Raw genomic sequence first — 20766 nt, 5'->3', positions numbered from 1 at the left:
TTTAAGTGTGGATTCCTGGCTACCGGCAGGCTAGACCATCCATTGTGTCAAGACTGATTTACCCCTAAGGACAGGATCAGGGAGTATCTGACGCTGTGGACTCCCTGATCAAAGAGGAGCATTCACATCATAGCTGACATGGGACCTATCACCAGAACTGACCAAGATTCGCTCAGGAAGCATTTAGGGTCTAGACTAGCCAAGGCATTCAATGTGTGTTCAGACTGTGCATGTGCCACAGAGAAAAGCCCTAATTCTGATCCTGGGTGATCCATGCAGTATGGTGCTTACTTTAGACCTACTGGCCACACTAGGAAACCAAAACATAGTCACCTTGGGTAGATACTACCATCTATCTACTTATTGTCTTACCTAGGAATATAGATCAGGCAAGTTCATTAAGGAGTGGATCATTGGCTCATTACTTGAATATAGTACGGTCCTTGGTATTTGGTCATTCTTTGACTTTTTTTTTAGGGGGAGGGTTTTGAGACAGGGTTTCTCTGTGTAACAGTCCTAGTTGTTCTGGAAGTAGCTCTTGTAGACCAGACTGGCCTCTACCAGTGCTGGGATTAAAGGCATGCGCTACCACCGCCAGACGATTTGTTGACATTTTAGAATATAAAAGAACAGCTGGAAGGTCATCCACCCACTAACGTCACCTCTACCATCTCAGTGACAGGTCATTCAAGTCAAGCACTTAATGCAGAAGTCTACTGAGATCTATTTGGGGAGACATGGGAGAAGCCATGCTTTTATAGTCAAAAGCTCTTAGGTAGAGAAGTATGTGCCCTTGAGACATGTCTTGAGAGAGGGGATGGCCTAAGTGAGGTATGAAATGTCACCTATCTTAAGGGAGACTAATCAATGTGAACCTTATTAAGATGCATATGTCAGGCTTTTTGAGTTTTGCCCCCAAAGCAGTTAGTAGAACCACTCTTCCTCTAACTAAATGGAGCGTTTTCCATCTGCTGCACAAAGGCAAGTGAGCTTCCTCGGAAGTCCAGCACATTTCATTTCCTCCTCCAGACTGTGCCTAGAGTTTATTATATTTTAACCAGAAATGGGAGGGACTGATGAAAACAGGCACTTAAGAAAGGCTCAGGGTTTACAGCCTACCTTCTTGCCAACTTGCTGTTCATAAACTGAAAAGAAAACCTGTCAGATAGGCTAGTGAAATGGCTCAGCAGTTAAGATCACTGGCTGCTCTTCCAGAGGACCTGTGTTCATCCCAACACCCACATCAGTACTAACTGCCTAAACTCCAGTCCCATTGGATCTGACACCCTCTTCTGACCTGCATGTGCAAGGCACGCATTGTGTACAGGTGTACACACAGAAAAAATACCCCCCCACACAGATTTTTATTGCCTACATAGTTTTGAAGTCTCTGATGAAACCTGGCAGTCTACAAAGATGGTAAAATCGATCTCTTATCATCTAATTTAAGCAGTTTCTCATTTCATTCTTATCAACATCCTCTCTTCAGATAGTATTTCATGGTATAACCCAGGCTGGAATCACTTTCATGGTCTTCTGCCTCCCAGCTGTAGGGATATAAGCGTATGATAGCATTCTCATTTATCTATGAGCTTTTAGCTGGTACCCAATACATATAACTGTTTTTTGTTGTTGTTTTGTTTTGTTTTTTAACAGGGTAGTCTGTAGTCCTGGCTGTCCTGGACCTCTTTACATATACCAGATTGGCTTCAAATCACCTACCTTTGCCTCCCAAGTGCTAAGACCATAGACGTGTACCACATGCCCAGCTCAACATACATAGCTCTTAGATGAGAGCCTTGAACAGCAACTTATAGCTTAGGATGTTCAGGTAAGTGGTTATTACACATATTAGCTGTATAGATATGGAGTTAGGCTTACCATGGAGACTATGTAGTAAGAAGTATGTAACACACACATATATGTGTGTATAGACAGACATACAGATAAAAACTCATTTGTCGGGGGCAAGAGATGGCTCAGCAGTTAAGAGCACTGGCTGCTCTTCCAAAAGACCAGGGTTCTCATAGCACCCACATGGCTGCTCACAACTGTTTACAGTTCCAGGGAATCTGATACCTCACAAAACATGAATGAGGGAGGGCAAGATACCAATGCACATAAAGCTACTTAAAAAAAAAATCTAATTAATGGGGGAAGACTTGAAATTACTTCCATTAATACTAATAGCTGCAACAGTGGGTACCCCTCCCCACCTCTTAAAAAATAATCTGTTGGGGGCTGGAGAGATGGCTCAGAGGTTAAGAGCATTACCTGCTCTTCCAAAGGTCCTGAGTTCAATTCCCAGCCACCACATGGTGGCTCACAAACATCTGTAATGGAGTCTGGTGCCCTCTTCTGGCCTGCAGGCATACACACAGAATATTGTATACATAATAAATATTTTTAAAAAGGGGGAGGGGAAGGGATATGGGAGGCGGTGGAGGGGAGGAGGCAGAAATCTTTAATAAATAAAAAAAAAAATAAATATTAAAAAAAATAATCTGTGCAACTCAGTCTGAGCCTTCCAGATAATGATATTTACAGCTCTGTGCTAACAGATCAGGCAAGTAAACTCTTGACCAAAGAGAAACAAAGACATTTCTTCTCTGGGTCTTGGTGTTTTCTAACTTAGCAACAAAAATTTCTCCTGGTTTTCCATCAGAGGACACTAATTAGAAGCAACATAACTGCTTAATAGTTTTTTAAGCCTTTCATTCATTTTTCTGTGTGTGTCCTTGACAATGTAGGGTAATGGGTCTGCTCAGTATAGTAGACAATTTCACTTTATTAGAACCCTCCAATTTAGGCTGACCTGATATACCTTTGCACGCTAAGAAACCACTGAGTTTTACCGCCAGCCCTTCTTTTATTTTGAGCAGAAGTTTCTTAAAAACAGGAGGGGCTCATGTAACCCGGGCTGGTCTTAGAACCTCCAAAGTACTGAGATTGTAGATATGTGCCACCATACCTGGCTGAGAAAGGGTCTTCCTGACTCTACTTGAATAGCTAGCTGGAATTATAGGTGCTTACTACCATGCTCAACCTGTTAAATCCCCTACACACATCAAATTCTTTGATGCAGTAGCTCACAGAGTAGACTGTGCACCTTTTATAGCCAAAAAAGTGAAGCTCAGACCATGGCGACAGTTGTGAAGTTGTGTGGATCACAGTTCTGACACTCCGTCCCTGAGCACTAACGCTAGTGAGTACACATGAGACCAGACGGCTTCACTTCTAGGCTCTCCATCAAATCATCTTAGACTGAGTCTAATTTCAAAAAAGGTTACCAACCTCACCCTATTTATTTTCCTAGTTCAAAGTTGTGGTGTTGCCAGCTGTCTCTGTTCTACCAGTAAACCAATATTCCAAGATTCCTGACAGGGTCCCTAAGTCTGGGGGGAAAATGATCATGGAGAATGGCTTAAATGAAGGGCCTTTGTGGAAAGACTCACAGGGATGAAACTACTGTGGGAGAATGCTCTTGTACACTGTAAAGATTTGTCACTCATATTGGTTTAATAAAACACTGACTGGCCAGTAACCAGGAAGGAAGTACAGGTGGGGTGACCAGATTAGGAGAATTCTGGGAAGAGGAAAAGCAGAGAGACACAGTCACCAGCCAGAGGAAGCAAGATGAGAATATCTGAGAAAAGGTACCAAGCCACATGGCTAAACATAGGTAAGAAGTTTACTTAAGTTCTAAGACCTAGTTAGTAGTAATAAGCCTGAACTAAGAGGCCAAACAGTTTATAATTAATATAAGCTGTGTGTTTTTTTTGGGGGGGGGACTGAATAGCTGTAGGATCAGGCAGGACAAATACTTCCAACGACATGAAATAGCAGAAGCACACTGAATACTAATTCCAGATGGAAAGGAAAAACAAAACCCCAGTAATGCCTCAGCCTGCTATCCTTCAAAAGCTCACATTACTGGAGTAGGATGGCGAGGAAGGATTACACAAGGAAGCAGGGATTTTGCAAGTACTATCTACTTCTAGTCCACAGGAAGGAGAAGCCTGCGTACAGCCCCTCTACTAGGAAACAGCAGCAGACTAAAGTTTCAGTTAAGCTATATACGAAGTTGTCCCAGAAAGCTCCACTGCTATTCCATTTTTTTTGAGACAGGGTTTCTCTGTGTAGCTTTGAAGCCTATCCTGGGACTTGCTTTGTAGACCATGTTGCCTCGAACTCAAGAGATCCACCTGAGCCGGGCGGTGGTGGCGCACGCCTTTAATCCCAGCACTCGGGAGGCAGAGGCAGGCGGATCTCTGTGAGTTCGAGACCAGCCTGGTCTACAGAGCTAGTTCCAGGACAGGCTCCAAAGCCACAGAGAAACCCTGTCTCGAAAAATCAAAAAAAAAAAAAAAAAAAAAAAAAAAAAGAAAAGAGATCCACCTGCCTCTGTCTCCTGAGTGTTGGGATTAAAGGAGTGAGCCACCACATGCAACCTTGGAAAGAAATTTCAAAAATTGCGAGTTCAAGGGCTGGGATCAAATGATGCCTAGGAGCATGGGGCCCTGGGTCCAATCCCTGGAAATGAAAATTAGAAAAAGGACACCCTCAAACATGGCTCTAAAGCCTCCCATAACTCTAAACCCTTACTTGCTTCCACCTCCCCCTGAGGAAAGATGCTTTTCTGTCTAATGCTGAAAGGCCCATAAACCAGAAGGTTGAACACCAGGACTTTAGATATTAACTTCTCCTAAATGGAGAAGGCATTCTTTCTTGTCAGAAATTAATATAATGTTCTCTGTATCTCCTCCGCTCAGAGTAGGAGTTCTGGAGACCAAACCGTAACCCTCTGAAAAAGCAGCACTTTTAAGATCTGAGCTGCCTTTCCAACCTTGAAATAGACATTCAAATGTGGGGCTGAATACAGAGAGGCCACCCAGCAACCCATCACCTGACTTTACTCACCACTTACCGCTCAACACATGACAGGCTCTCAGTGTACACCATTCTCATCTTCACTCAACTATCTGTAACTATAAGCCGTATCCTACAGATTTAAATTCAGGGAAACAAACTTCTATTAACTGTTTTGGTTTTCTTTCTGCGCTGTTTTTAACTTTTTGAGGTACTATGGATAAAAACCTATATAGCCTTATCAATTCTTCTCAACAAGCTACCAGTAAGGCTTATACCAAAGTGGGAGACATTCTAGCATGTACAAAGCTCTAAGGAAAAGAAGAAAGAATCAAGAGAAATGGAAGAGAAAGAAAGACAGAGAGGAAGCATATAGCAACTGTAAATGGAGCTTTTTCCCCCCACATTCATGTTTTAGAAAATAAGAGGATAAACCTCAGTGTTAATTTTTCAAATTATGTTGCCTTTAAAAATTGTTTCTCAAGGCCGGGCGGTGGTGGCGCACGCCTTTAATCCCAGCACTCGGGTGGCAGAGGCAGGCGGATCTCTGTGAGTTCGAGACCGGCCTGGTCTACAGAGCTAGTTCCAGGACAGGCTCCAAAGCCACAGAGAAACCCTGTCTCGAAAAAAAAAAAAAAACAAAAAAAAAATTGTTTCTCAAACTAATACAGGTTAAAAGGAAATCACTGATAATATAAAATCAACATGACTTTGAATGTCCGAGTGGTAGGGAATGCTTAGAGTGAGCTAACTGGAAACCAGAACCCCACACTTACAACTCCAACACCAGCCAAAGCACTCCTAGGCACATGAGTAGCTTTTCTAGTGTTCAAATGTCCACTTTATTCCACACGACAGCTAACCAGATTATCACTCACATCTGAGGAGATGACCCATGAGATGACCTGGAGAAATAGTCCAATTTTACAGTGTCAGGCACCCCACAAGTGTACCACAATGCAGAAATACATGTTTATACTAACTACATTTTACATAAAGAAAAATAGTAATAAACTTCAGAAGGTAGTAAATGCATCTGTTCCTTAAAATACGGGTATGCAACTGTTACAAAGCCATAATAAATGGTTTTATAAAATGTAGTTTTATTTTATGTTACTCTGCTGTTACATAGGGCATAACATTTCACAAGGCTTTTTTGGGACTACAGTCAATGATTAGCAAACACAATATTGTGGGTCCGACCCTCTAAAGAACAATCACTGGACAAACTGGACACCCTCACCTCACATGTGTACAGATCTGCATGGAAAAGTACTGACGTTTAGACTTGGACGTGTGTACTTTATTTCCCCTTTCTAGTGTATTAAGAAAGGACATGCATTTTAATTTGTCCAAAGCAATGCTTGTATTCTGGCAGCAACATGCTACTTCTATTACAAGGTAAAGTGAATACCAGAGCTACGAAGGCAGGAGGTGTAAGTGAATTTTTATTGGGAAGGAAGTTGTCAACTCAAACAGCAGCAAATGAAGAATGCATAAATGAAACTCCCTGTTGTCACAGACAGACGTAACCTCCAGAATATGTGACATAGGAGACATTTCAATCTGTGACCCCCAAGACTGGATGCATTAAGAGCTTTCCCATTCAACCCAACACTTCTGGATTCCTACTAAAAAGGAATATGCAGTAAGAGTATGGAAAAGTCGCTTCTGAAAGGATTACCCCCAAAGAAGGGTCAGAGGGGGATGTAGAAACGGGGGAGTTATTATTACAATTACTTTAAATTGTAATGCACTACATTCCCATAGCTTCACAGTAATACAAAACACAGCCACTTGCAGAACTGGTTCAGAGTACTTAAATACCCAATGTACTGTCAGTCCTCTACACAAGTGTCTGCAGTTACTCGCGTTTATATGAAATGAAGCTATTGATACTTTTCTACAGCAGTAACTGCACACCAGGAAGGCCGAGACAACACAATCAGGGGATGGAGTTTTCCCAAAGCTGCAGTGTGAAAAGACTATAAACAGTTGATCCCATACACATGAATAGGCTTCCTTGCTAGAGGAAATCCAGGTGAAATAAGGAATGGAGATGTAAAAAGGTTTTCTTGAGGGATGAAGGACAGCACCCTGGATGCCTTTAGTTTTCGGCCCCCTCCGCTGCATCACATTCTTCTCCTGCACTGTCCGATGTCCATAACTATAGAGGAAGAAAAAAAGAAACACCGTAAGATATTACTTCCATTTAGATATTCTTTACGTCCTTTGAGAGAAGTCCTTGAGAATGATCATGACAATCCTTCCTCAAAACTGAACATCACCCCTTCAAAACACAGTCTAACAAGACATTTACAAAATCGCATACACACACATATATGTGTACTGTGGGCAGCACCACCATCTACATGTTCCTCCTTGGATTCCTGCTCTGACTTCCCTCAAGGATGGACTATGACACGATGTGAGAACCAAATATACATTCTTCTCCTCCCCAAGCTGCTTTGGTCATGAGCTTTTTTTTTTTAATTAGTTTATTTATTATGTATATAGCATTCTGACTGCATGTATGCCTGCATACCAGAATTCATCACAGATGGTTGTGAGCCACCATGTGGTTGTTGGGAATTGAACTCAGGACCTCTGGAAGAGCAGCCAGTGCTCTAAACCTCTGAGCCATCTCTCCAGCCCATGGTCATGAGCTTATACAGCAGCAGAGAGCAAACTGAGACAGTGTCCAACACCACACTAGTAGTTAAGTAATAGAATTGTAATTACAGAATACACAAGGGAAATGCTGAGACTCTCATATTCTCCATTCTCAGTAGTGAAATGCTTTCCTTGAAAACAATATTTAAATAGAATTTATAACCAGGTGTTGGTGGCACACATCTTTATTCCCAGAGCTCAAGAGGCAGAGAAAGGTGGATCTCCGTCCAAGTTCAAGGCCAGCCTGGTCTACAGAGTGAGTTCCAGGATAGTCAAAGTTATATAGACAAACTCTTGTCTCAAAAATAAAAAAGTAATTCATGAGGCTAATAAAGCAGAAAGCATACAAGGAGAAAATTATGGTTTTGTTGTTTCCAAGTACATGAAGGACTAACAGAAAAAGCAGCAAATATACTTTACACTGACAGAAATTCAAACAGGATTAAGTGATGAAGCTAGAGACATAGCATGCAAACATGTGTACTAACTGAATGCTAAACCTACAGTACTCTAAGATCGCTCTAATTAAGGATGGAAAGAAGCCAACAGTCAATACTAACTGCAATCAGTTCAGAAAATAGATTTTATCAGATCAACACCAGGATGCTACTTGCAACTTTAGAAAAACGAGGCTCTTAGATTACCTTAAATTACTATTAAGATACTATGATAAACAGAATTAAAATCCCCTAAAGAATTACTCCTTAAAGAGAGGACGGAACCAAACCAGTTAAAAGACAGCTAGTCCTGAGTCCATGGAAGGAATATACAATCAGTTCACAGAAGCAGATGTGTGTGGATCACTCCTCTGTCCCACAGGGCTGCAGGCTTTGCTGACAACTAAGAATGTCCAGTGCTTTCCTAATTCCCACATCATCTGTCCAGGAGAACTGAACGGATGGGAACTTTATAAAACACTCTAACAATAATCCTCCCTAGTAAAAGCTGAAGCACTATAACCGGGGGCTAGGAAAACTGCATTCAAACTAACAGGCATCATTCCCTCTGTTCCCTTAAGCCTAAGATATTACTCCATCAAATTTACTTGAAAATACAAACAATTTAATTTAAAGCTTTACCTTTTTCAATTTTTTTGTCTTTTTTTTAAAAAAAGATTTATTTATTTATTATATATACAATATTTTGCCTGCATGTATCCCTGTGGGCCAGAAGAGGACACCAGATCTCATTACAGATGGTTGTGAGCCACCATGTGGATGCTGGGAATTGAACTCAGGACCTCTGGAAGAGCAGCCAGTGCTCTTATCCTTTGAGCCATCTCTCCAGCCCCTACCCTTTTCAATTATTCTGCTATAATTTGGGTCTAAAATGTACCCAAAGGCCCATATGGTCACTGTGGCTTGAAAGAGAGTAGTAGAATTTCTTAGAAGAGGTATCAAGCTAGAGAAAGTTTGGGTCATTGTGGGAGTGCCCTTGAAGAGGACACTATGATACAGGTCTCTTTCCTGTGGCTGCCAAGAGACATGCAGGATTTCACCACACGTCCCCATTAAGTTGTTCAACACAACATGGCCAAGCTACTATGGACTGAAACCTTTAAACTCAAGAATCAAACTAAATGTTTCCTTCATTTTTTTTAAGATTTATTATGTATACAACAGTCTGCCTCCATGTACGCCTGCACGCCAGAGGAGGGCGCCAGATCTCATTACAGATGGTTGTGAGCCACCCTGTGGTTGCTGGAAATTGAACTCAGGACCTCTGGAAGAGCAGCCAGTACTCTTAACCACTGAGCCATCTTCTCTCCAGCCTCCCAATGTTTCCTTCTTTTAAAGTTGTTTAATCCCAGGCACTTTGTCATTGAGGGAATAATACCTCCATCAGATTGGCTTGTAGGCATGTCTGTTTTGTTTTTGTTTTTTTGGTTTTTCGAGACAGGGTTTCTTTGTAGCTTTGGAGCCTGCCCTGGAACTCCCTTTGTAGACCAGGCTGGCCTCAAACTCACAGAGATCCGCCTGCCTCTGCCTCCCAAGTGCTGGGATTAAAGGCGTGCACCACCACCGCCCGGCTTGTAGGCATGTCTGTAGGCACATCTTTTTTGAGACAGGGATTCTCTGTGTAGCCCTGGCTGTCCTGGAACTCATTCTGTAGACCAGGGTGGCCTCGAACTCAGAGATCTGCCTGCCTCTATATCCCAAGTGCTGGGGTTAAAGGTGTGCACCATCATCACGTGACTTGGGGACATCTTGATTAATGATTGAGAGGGCCTCGCTCTGCTATGGGAAACACCACCCCTGAGAATGTGCTTCTGGTTTTATAAAAGAAAAGCATGCTGAGCAAGCCCTGGAGAACAAATCAGCAAACAGCTCTCCTCCATGGCCTCTGCTTCAGCTCCTGGCTCCAGATTCCTGTCTTGATCTCCTGCCCTGACTGCCCTCTATGACAAAATATAAACTCTAAGCTGAGACAAATCCCTTCCTTCCCAAATGCTTTTGGTCATGGTGTTTTATCACTGCAACAGAATGCAAACTAGAAGACCCACTATCAAATATTTAAATATATATAACTCACAAAGCAACCTTTAAAAAAATTTAAAACCTTTATAGGTATAGGTGTTCTGCCTGCACACCATGTGTGTATAGTGCCCATGGAGACCAGACTTGGGTTCTTTAGAACTGGCGTTAATCCATTGTGAACCACTATGTGTATATTGAGACTTGAACTCAGGCCCTCTGGAAGAGCAATCAATGTTCTCTCTAGCCTTACCAAGTAAACTTTGATTAGAACAAGCTGTTTCATGTGATTTTAGGAGATTGCAACACCTATAGAAACCCTATATTTGCTATGCCTAATTTAGCCAGAGAAAGGAAATACTAAAATTACACAAGGGCTCTACATTAACTGTTATCAACATGTTCAACCAAGTCAAAGAATAATAACACTGTGTTCCTACAAGCACAGTACCTTTTCCAGGAAGGTCTGATAAAAAAAAAAGTACCTCGTCACCATGGAGATCTTTCTCCAAGCTTTAAAAACACTCTACTTCTTCTATAACTGCCCCCCGCCCCGCCAAGACAGGAAGATCAAAATAAAGTTATGCTGTTTCTGGAAACACTCACTGTTAAGTTGTCTCTAAGCAACTGCATGATGAGGGTGCTGTCTTTGTAGGAGTCTTCATTCAGTGTATCAAGCTCTGCGATGGCCTCATCAAAAGCCTGGTAAAGTTAATATTCACAGTGAGCAATACCTTCAGTGACATAAGCTGGTCATTCTGCAAATACAACTGTGTGCACAGTCACACTGTGGTATAGGTACACTAACTAAGAAGTACTGCCTTAGAATCCTGGTTTAAGATTTTTGTGAGGGCTCCTCACTTAAAATTCCCTCCAACCTGAGGAAGTTCTTTCCTTACTAAAATCCATACTTGCTCTTTTTTTTAAAAAAAAAAAGAAAGAAAAAAGAATTTGTATAACCTGAAACCTGCTGTAAATACTTATAGAAACAGGTATCTTTGTTCTTTCACAAGACACACAGTAGATTAGCAACACTTGACACAATTCTTATAAGAGCTAGCATAACCCTGAGACATTTGGGGGAATACAGATTTCTAGTGCTTCAGCTCGGTAGGCATTCCTTTCTAGAATGTGATGCTTCCTCCTAAAGTTACACTTTGACCACTTTGCTTCCATGCTCTTCAGTCAGACATGACAGTGACAGCATGGTGTTTAAAGGGGGAGGAAGTAGGCAAGACAGCAATAAAAAAGAAAACACATTGCAAAAGAAATAGCCTCCCTGAATATCCAAATACTTAAAAATTAATATACTTAGTATCTCAAATACCCTCAGCCAAAGAGGTATAGTCCCCACAGACCTTACCGTTTTAGCCAGTGTGCAGGCAAGCTCTGGATTATTAAGGATCTCATAGTAAAATACAGAAAAGTTAAGGGCCAGACCCAGGCGGATTGGATGTGTAGGCTGCATCTCTTTCTTGCTTATATCAAATGCCTCTTGGTAGGCTCCTTGGGAATTATCTATCGTTTCTGTGAGTTGAAGAAAAAAAAATTAAGACAACAGCAAAAATATCTATCCAATATACAGCATTCTGACAACTTTAACGTATATAGCAACTGAGTCATTCTCAGTCATCATAGCTCCAGTATATTTAAATAAAACCCATCAGGACCAGCAAGATAGTCAGTGGGTAAAGGTGCCTACCACCAAGCTTGACAAGAGTTTGATCCCTGAACCCATATGGTAGATGTCATCTGATCTCCACATGTGTGCTATAGCATTCAGGTGCACACACCTGCGTGCACACACATTCACACTACAAAAACAAAAACAAACAAAAAAAAAATCAATTAAGCAACAATGCTGTGGCCCCTAAGAGTGCAGTGTGTAAGGTGAGCCTGGTGGAACAGGCCTGTACTTGTAGCTATTTGAGAGGGTAAAACAAGAGATCACAAGTTTCATGGACTTCCTGAATGACACAGTGAGTTCAAGGCTAGCCTAGCAACTTAATGAAACCCTGTCTCAAAATTTCAAGTGAGATTAGTAACATAGCTCAGTGGCAGGGCACTTGCCTAGCTAGCATGTATGTTAAATTCCCAGAAAAATAACTACTATCAAAATTTAAAAAATAACTGGGATTTGAACAAAAATTAAGTTAAAAGACAGTAAATGAAACACAACAAATCAAAACACAAGGGAGTGAGCTGGGAAGGCAGCTCAATGGTTGAAGGGCTTCCTGACAATCATGGGGACCTCCATTTAGATCCCCATTACCCATATAAAAAGCTAGGCAAAGTAGCATGTGCTTGTAGTTCTAGCACTAGGAGGTAGAGACAGAAGAATAACTGGAGTTTACTGGCTAGCCAGTCTTGTCAGTCAAGGAGCTCCAGTTTCAGCAAGATATTACATCTTATGAAACCTAACGTATGAAAAAACCATTAAGAATAATAGAGGAAGGGGCTGGAGAGATGGCTCAGTGGTTAAGAGCATTGCCTGCTCTTCCAAAGGTTCCTGAGTTCAATTTCCAGCAACCACATGATGGCTCACAACCATGTGTAATGAGGTCTGGTGCCCTCTTCTGGCCTGCAGACATACACACAGACAGAATATTGTATACATAATAAATAAATAAACATTAAAAAAAAGAATAATAGAGGAAGATGTTTTCAGTGGACTTTTCATGACAATGAGACACATCTGCTCTTTGCAGCAACAATCTACTTCAAGAAGAAGATGGGCATCGAAGAGGTTCTTTTTTGTTGTTTTTGTTTTTTTTGAGACAGTTTTTCTGTGGCTTTGGAGCCTGTCCTGGAACTAGCTCTGTAGACCAGGCTGGTCTCGAACTCACAGAGATCCGCCTGCCTCTGCCTCCCGAGTGCTGGGATTAAAGGCGTGCGCCACCATCGCCCGGCTCGAAGAGGTTCTTTATGAAGCTGCTTAGCCATTTGGGCAAGAAACTGCATTTGCCTGGAATGCTTGATGAACTGAACATGAAGGACCCACAGAGAAATGACTGCTGAACTTGCCTAAACATGAGACGATCCTTTGGAATTCCTGCTACATGAAAAGTGTCTTCTGCAGGATACTGAAGAAAGTGACTGACAAACTGTCAATATAGGTAGAACTGTCTTTGAAATTTTCTGCTTCATGGAAATGTCTGCTGGATACTATGGACCAGTAGGTTGAATATGGATGCCAGAATGGTACTAAAGAATTTTGGGTGGCTGTCCAGGCAGTGAGATGTCTCTGTTAATTGCAGGGTTTTGGAAGTTGCTTACAATGCACTTCCTGTTTACTTAGGTAATATTATATCCTTCTGGGGTCTTTGATGGAGTTGAAGAATTTAGTTATAGTTTTTCTTAGTTATGATAAAAATAAAGTAGATATAAATACTGTAATTATAATTCTTACTTGATACCTGTTTTTTTTAAACATTTATTTATTTATTATGTATACAACATTCTGCGTGTATGTCTGAAGGCCAGAAGAGGGTACCGGACCTCATTACAGATGGTTGTGAGCCACCATGTGGTTGCTGGGAATTGAACTCAGGACCTTTGGAAGAGCAGGCAATGCTCTTAACCTCTGAGCCATCTCTCCAGCCCCCCTTGATACCTGTTTTATGTATGCAATTTTATTATGTTAAAAGTTAAAACCTTTTTTATTTTTTATTTAAACAGAAAAGGGGAAGTAATGTGGGATTTCCCTCTGTATGCTGTGAATATCATTAGTTAATAAAGGAACTGCTTTGGGCCTATAGCAGAGCTATAGGGAAACAGAGCTAAGCGGGAAAAACTAAACTGAATGCTGGGAGAAAGTAGGGTGAAGTCAGAGAGAAAAGCCATGGAGCCATATTCAGAGACAGATGTGCTGAAATCTTGCTGGTAGGCCATGACCTTGTGGTGATGTACAGATTAATGGAGATGGGTTAAATTAATATGGAAGAGTTAGCCAATAAGAAGCTAGAGCTAATGGGCCAAGCAGTTATTTAATTAAAACAAACAAACAAACAAACTGGGGATATAGTTACTTTCAGCAGTAGAGCCTTTGCCTATCATATACGAAGCCCTGGGGGTTTAAAACCCAGTAAAAACAGCAACACACTCACACATAATATACAAATCCTGCTTCTATGTTCTACATAAACTTTATGAAAAATATAGAACAATTGATTTAAGTGTATATAAAGAATTATGGAGCTAAAAGTACAACAAGCAAAATTCCAAAGCATAAAGGTTAACCTGCTTGCAATGTCAAAGTATAATTAGAGCTCACCCATGAGCCTAATTTTTTTTTTTTTGAGGCAGGGTCTCACTGTGTAGTCCAGGTTGATCTAAAGAACAATCCTCCTGCTCCAGCCTCCTGGCGCATTTTCATTTTGGGGAACATAAAGCAACATTCAATTTTCTTGACTTTCTTAAGACAGCGTCTCTTAAATAGTCTTGGCTGTCCTGGAACTCACTCTGCAGACCAGGCTGGCCTTTAGTTCAGAGATCCACCTGCCTCTGCCTCCCAAGTGCTGAGACTAAGTAAGGATGTGTACCACCACACCCAGCATTAATTCTTTAAATACTGTTTATGTATTCTTAGAAAGGGCTAGAGAAATGATGCAGTGGCTGAGAGCACTGGTAGTTCTTCCAAAGACCCAGGTTCAATTCCCGCCCCACACTGGAGCTCACTACCTGCAAACTCCAGTTCTGGGGCTTCCGGGGGCACCGGACACTCACAGGTATAGACACACATCCAGATAAAACATGCATGCACAGAAAATAAAAATAAATCTGCAAAATGTAAATACCATGTTTATTCTCCACCCACCACACACTCTCCAAGTCCTCCTAGTGCCCTCCGCATCCCCACAACTTCATTTCCTCTTTCCTTGTTATTAGTAACCCTGAGTCTAACTGTGCTGCCATGTGGGCATGGGTGTGGGTGGATGGTATAGGACCATCCACTGAGACAAGACCCGTAATTGTTTTAGTTGCAAAGAGCCTACAAACTACATACAGACTAGTTGTCCTAAATGTCCCCACTTATCCTGTCATGGTTTGAATGTGAAATGTTCTCTAAGACACATGTGTTAAAGATAGGATTGTGAGTTTGTGTGGCTTTTAAGGACTACATCCTGAGGGTGCTGACCAAATCCATGGATCAGTCTTCTGATGGCTGGCATTACTGGAAGGTGACACAAACTATGAAGTATCCTGAAAAGCTATACAGTGTCTCTAGCTCTCCTAACCCCTTTGCTCCAAGGCTGCACTTAGGTGAGCAGCTCTATTCCATCATGCAGCTCTATTCCATCATATCCTCTCAAGACTGGCCTACTCAGGGTCCACATTAATGGAATCAGTGAACCATGGACTGAAACCATTGAAGTCAAAATAAATCTCTCCTTTAAGCTGTTTGTTCTTAGATATTTGTCATAGTGACAAGTGACTACCCAATCCCACTTCATTTTATATATTCTGCATTTATCCACAGGTCAAATATACTTACGTTTTCGATCATCGCCACATGCTACTTCAGCAAGATACCGGAAATAATCTCCCTTCATCTTCAGATAGAAGACCTTACTCTCTGGATTAGTTGCATTGGCTATTAAATACTTATCCAACAATTCCTAAAAGAAATAAATCAAGCACTAATGAAAAGCCATTCGATCACAAACAAGAATAGTATATTCCTGACTATTATTGCAATCTAGACCTCAAGCATGTTCTTACAACTGGGTCAAGTTGTTGTACTAGCTTCCCTGGCAGGCCTTGTCCACAGTTTATAGCAAAAAAACATAGATACGCCAAATACTGTCATTAGCAAAAGCGTGTCCTTTTAGTAAGCTATTTGCCCAATATTTACTGATACCCACTTATGTGCTATCTACTCGACTAAATACATAAAAAAGTCTGAAATAAAATTCATGCTTCCCTCACAAAGCGCTCAGTCAAAAGATGTATGAAGAGATAGCCTCTAGTTAAGAAGGGTGGCAGGTAGGGAGGCATGGGAACAGGCAGGGAGGAGAAAAGCAGGTAGGGGAGGGTCAACAAAAACTGACATAAACAACTGATACTTAATAAGCTAATTTTTTCTTTTTTAAAAAAAAAAAGCTTAAAGAGGCACCTTGTATGAACGGATAAAACTGCTCTCAGAAACCATGTTACTACATAAAAATGCCAGAACCACAACCAGGATACCTCCCTACAAGCTGTTGGTAAGGTAAACAAACCCTTGTAGCTTCCAAAAATACAAACAATTGCTACTAGAATTAGTTGCCATTAGAACTAGAGTAAGAACCTATTGTTGGATAACAATACATGCGCTAGTCGCAGGATGTACTTGTTAGTTTTTTGCTAGTCGCAGGATGTACTTGTTAGTTTTTTTGTCAATTGGGAAGAGAGAGCCTCAATTGAGAAAATGCCTCCAACAGACTGGACTGTAGGCAAGTCTGTGGGGGCAATTTTCTTGGTTAATGACAGCTCAGTAGGGCACTGCCATCCCCATGTAGAGTAAGCCAATAAACATAGTGTTCATCCATGGTCTCTGCTTCACTTCCTGCCTTCAGCTTCCTGCCCTGCTTTCTCAGTAATGGAGTGTGACCCTTTCCTCCCCTCGAATGGTTTTGATCAGTGTTTTATCAAAGCAACAAAACCAAACTAGCACACAGGACTAGAGCAATCAAACGGGAACAAGGCATGAACTGTCTTCCCTGCTTTCCAGTCCTCACAGTGCTAGAAGGACTATGAAGGCTGCTGGCGGAGAACTGTTACCCAACAGCATTATTTAGGTTTACTTCCTGCCCGCTATACCACTGGACAGCAGGACAAGAAGTTCCCACCGGAGCTACAGTGCTAAGTCTGCTAGGGGGTAACCAACAGAACCAGTATTCGAAACACCTGTTTAGGATCGAGTCCAGCTCCACAGAAGGGGAGTCATATCATCTGGTGCCATAAACCTGGCCCATATATCTTGTACCTGGAGAAGTCATGGGTCCTAGTGGGAAGGCTACAATTGTTTTGTTAAAAGGACATGATATGCCTGTCAAACTGTCTTCTAAATAATTACTTTTATCTCCATACAGTAGTATCGCTATCATCCTTGATAGAGAATCAAAACTGGTCAAAGTGCTGAGAATAAGTGAGTTAAATGTTCATCTCTAAACAGGTTATCTACACATCACTCACTCTAAGGCTCAGGGAACATGACAGAGGAGAGAAGACAGTAACCACACAGAGGATAGGGTGAAGTATTGTAAGACACTGTCTTTCAGGCATACAACTGTATTTGGCCCATCAGTATCTTGTGATAAGGAAGAGAGTCATGAGGCCTCATCCTTTTCTAAGGATTTATAAGCAAATTAACAGTAACTGGAGGAAGGGTTCATAAAGCTCCAAGTTCTCTCTAAGGATCTGTAAGTAGTTAATGGATACTTTCTTCAGTGGTGTGTAGCTACCAGTAATGTACCTAAGCTCTTGTAAGAAACCCTAGTGGAGTTTACTGGGTCATCAAAGAAGACATAAATGCTCTCGGAGGCGGGCGGGGGGATATACCTGAAGAGATGGCTCAGTGGTTAAAAGCATGCATACTGCTCTTGCATAGGACCAGAGTTCAGTTCCCAGCACACAAGCAGTTTAGAACTGTCTGTAACTCTAGCTCCAGGGAGACCCAATGCTTCTGAACTTGAGGGACACCTTTACTCATGTGCGCATAACAATACACAGACAAATAAACACAGTAAGAACTCCCCAACTTAAAAGAAAGGGAAGCGTGGGTGAAAAATGCACCAAGACAAAACAATTAAAAAAAAAAGAGGTAACACAAAATGCTTAAGACATCAGATATGAGGAAGAACAATACAGACAGCACTGTGGCTCAGAATGACACATTCAGGATCCTCTGCAGACAAGTGTCTGCCCAAAGAAAGAGAAGTACAGGGTCTGCAGACTAGAGTTAGACATGTATACAGCAATTTGAAAGCAACTTTTATGTCAACTGGATGTAAGCTATTAGCTTATTTGTGTGTGGGGGGGAGGGTGGCAAACTGACGCACATGCTATGTAGACAGGAGCTCATCTACTAGACCAACCCTCCACTGCTAAGTCTATTTTAAAACATGACTGCATTGTTTATTTACTTACTGATCTTTCATTTATTTAGAGACAGTGTTTCCTTATGTACTCTAGCCCTGTTCTAGTGCCCAAGGGATCATAGGTATTATGTCACCATACCTGACTTGGCTATGTCTTTTATATCCCTGGTTTCATATAATGGCATCTTCACTAAAACCAATGACCTTTAAGTGTTGGTGCTGACTAAAAATAGTCAAAGTTGAACAATAGCTCATCTCTTCAGACTACCCATTTTACTTGATAGTAAGTAATTTAAAAAATAATTCTCATAAAAATATGTTAACACGTAGTAGATGTTCTCTGGGAATAAAACCAATCAAAAGAAGTCAAAGCCTAGAATAGCATCATGCTAAGAGCTCAGAAAACTGACCAGTTCATCTGCCTCAGTTCAGTTAGAGAAGCTGAGCAAAGACCAGAAGTTCAAGTTTGCATTCTCAAAAAAATTTTTTAAAAACCCCATATACTATTAACAAGCTATAAAGTGTTAATTATGATGCAAATTGGAAAGTCTGGAAAAATGCCCCTAACAAAATGCAACCACCACATGATACAGCTTAATGGAAATAAACAGGAGGAAAAGCGTTTAAAAATCTTAAAAAACTAACAAACAAAAACCCTTAACATGGGGCTGTAGAGATGGCCCAATGGTTGAGAGCACTGTTGCTCTTGCAGGGAACTGGGTTCAATTCCTAGCACCCAGATGGCGGTTCATAACCTTCCAATCCAGAGGATCTGATGCCCTTTTCCCACCTCTGTGGTACCAGCCACGCATATGGCACACATATATACATGCAGGCAACCCCCCCCCCCACATTATGTATACAGTGTTGTCTGTAGGCCAGAAGAGGGCACCAGATCTCATTACAGATGGTTGTGAGCCACCATGTGGTTGCTGGGAATTGAACTCAGGACTTAAGAGCAGCCAGTGATCTTAACCTCTGAGCCATCTCTCTAGCTCCAGAAAATAAATCTTTAAAAAACAAACAAACAAACAAATAAACAACTAGACAGGCATGGTGGTATTGTGGTGCACATCTTTAATCCCAGCACTTGGGAAGCAGAGGCAGGCATAGTTCTGTGAGTGTGACTACAGAGCAAGTTCCAGGACAGCCAAGGCTACACAGAGAAACCCTGTCTCGAAAACAAAACCAAGTTTTCCTATTACTAATAGTAACTATTTTGAGAGTTACACTATGTAGCTAATTCTGGTATTGAGCACAGAGTCCTTCTGCCTAAGCCTCCAGGGTTAAGGATTATGGGCATGAGCCACCACAACTACTTCCATGCATTATTTTTATTTTAACTCATAAGTAAAGTCTTCAACCAGCAAACTGCAAGATCCTGGGAGGTTTGGAGGACTCCCACTGGGGATCCCTGTCGCACTGGCAGTGTTACTTGACTGAGGGTATAGAAAGCAAATGAGAGAGCTGTAAGATGTCATTGCACTACTCACAACTACAAGATGGTCTGGTAAGTGAGAACACTCTACACCAATGGTTCTCAACCTTCCTAATGCTCTGACTCTTTTATACAGTTCCTCCTGCTGTGGTGACCCCCAACCATAAAATTATGTCATTGCTACTTCATGACTAATTCTGCTACTGTTATGAGTCATTATAAATTATCTGATATGAAGAACATCTGATATTCGACCCTCCTGGGGGGTTAAGAACCCATAGATTGAGAACCACTGCTCTAGATCAAAGAAATAAGAGCTTAAGGAAAGTGTGTAAGTAATTTACTCTCAGAAAAACACAATACTACAAAAATTATAAACTAAGAAATAAGTCTGTCAAGAAACAGCACTGGTACAAACACAGATCAGTAATGTTTTTTCTTATTCCTTCTAGAAGGAAAAAACAAACCCCACTACTAACTCACATAGGTAGCCCCCCTTCTGCATATCACAATTTTGCCATCACTTAAACAGTTTTACAAAACAATCCACTTGCCTTCAGTGGTAATGTTCCATAGCACTCATCCAAATAAACTTTATCCTCACTTCCTTCAGAAGTCAGATATACTGCTCTTTAACTACAGAATATATACTTCATACAGAATACAGAGCAGGAACCTGAAGAGGAACCTTGAAAAATAAGGAAAATTTAAACAAGGAAATGTTCACACATTTTCCAGTTTCCTGCCACGTCACTAAAATCCACTAATAAACACACCAGTAACAAGTTCAATCTTTAAGATACACTAGAGAATATCTTATTTCTCATTTAATAAAAACAAGAATATGTTGGAAGATGCAAGCATATCTAAGAGGCATAAGACAAAACAAGTGAGAGGTTTACTTTTAAATAATCATAAGGGGGCTGGAGAGATGGCTCAGTGGTTAAGGGCATTGCCTGCTCTTCCAAAGGTCCTGAGTTCAATTCCCAGCAACCACATGGTGGCTCACAACTATCTGTAATGAGGTCTGGTGCCCTCTTCTGGCCTGCAAGCATACATGTAGACCGAATATTGTATACAAAATAAATAAATATTAAAAAATAATAATAATCATACAGACAGAATAACCATATTATTGAGGAAATATGAGCTTGAGCTTTAGAAATTAGATTTTTAGACTGGAGAAATGGCGCAGAAGAGTACTGGCTACTTTCCCAGAGGGTCCAAATTC

General features: G+C 41.2%; 1 protein-coding gene across 1 annotated transcript in view; it reads right to left on the bottom strand.

Annotated features, from left to right (window-relative positions):
* Window positions 1-5952: 5952 nt before the first annotated feature.
* Window positions 5953-20766, bottom strand: part of Ywhaq (tyrosine 3-monooxygenase/tryptophan 5-monooxygenase activation protein theta) — a 32978-nt gene continuing 18164 nt past the window's right edge. The window contains exons 3-6 of the mRNA XM_075984071.1: window positions 15511-15634; window positions 11380-11543; window positions 10623-10718; window positions 5953-7036 (exon numbers count right to left, since the gene is read on the bottom strand). Of these exons, the coding sequence (XP_075840186.1) occupies window positions 6977-7036; window positions 10623-10718; window positions 11380-11543; window positions 15511-15634 (444 nt within the window). The 3' untranslated portion in view covers window positions 5953-6976. The remainder of the gene's footprint in view (window positions 7037-10622; window positions 10719-11379; window positions 11544-15510; window positions 15635-20766) is intronic.

The sequence above is a fragment of the Microtus pennsylvanicus genome, chromosome 8 (genome assembly GCF_037038515.1).
Source record: "Microtus pennsylvanicus isolate mMicPen1 chromosome 8, mMicPen1.hap1, whole genome shotgun sequence".
Classification (NCBI taxonomy): Eukaryota; Metazoa; Chordata; class Mammalia; order Rodentia; family Cricetidae; genus Microtus; species Microtus pennsylvanicus.
Note: the sequence above shows the minus strand (reverse complement) of the source record. Positions and strands in the feature narration are given on the sequence as shown.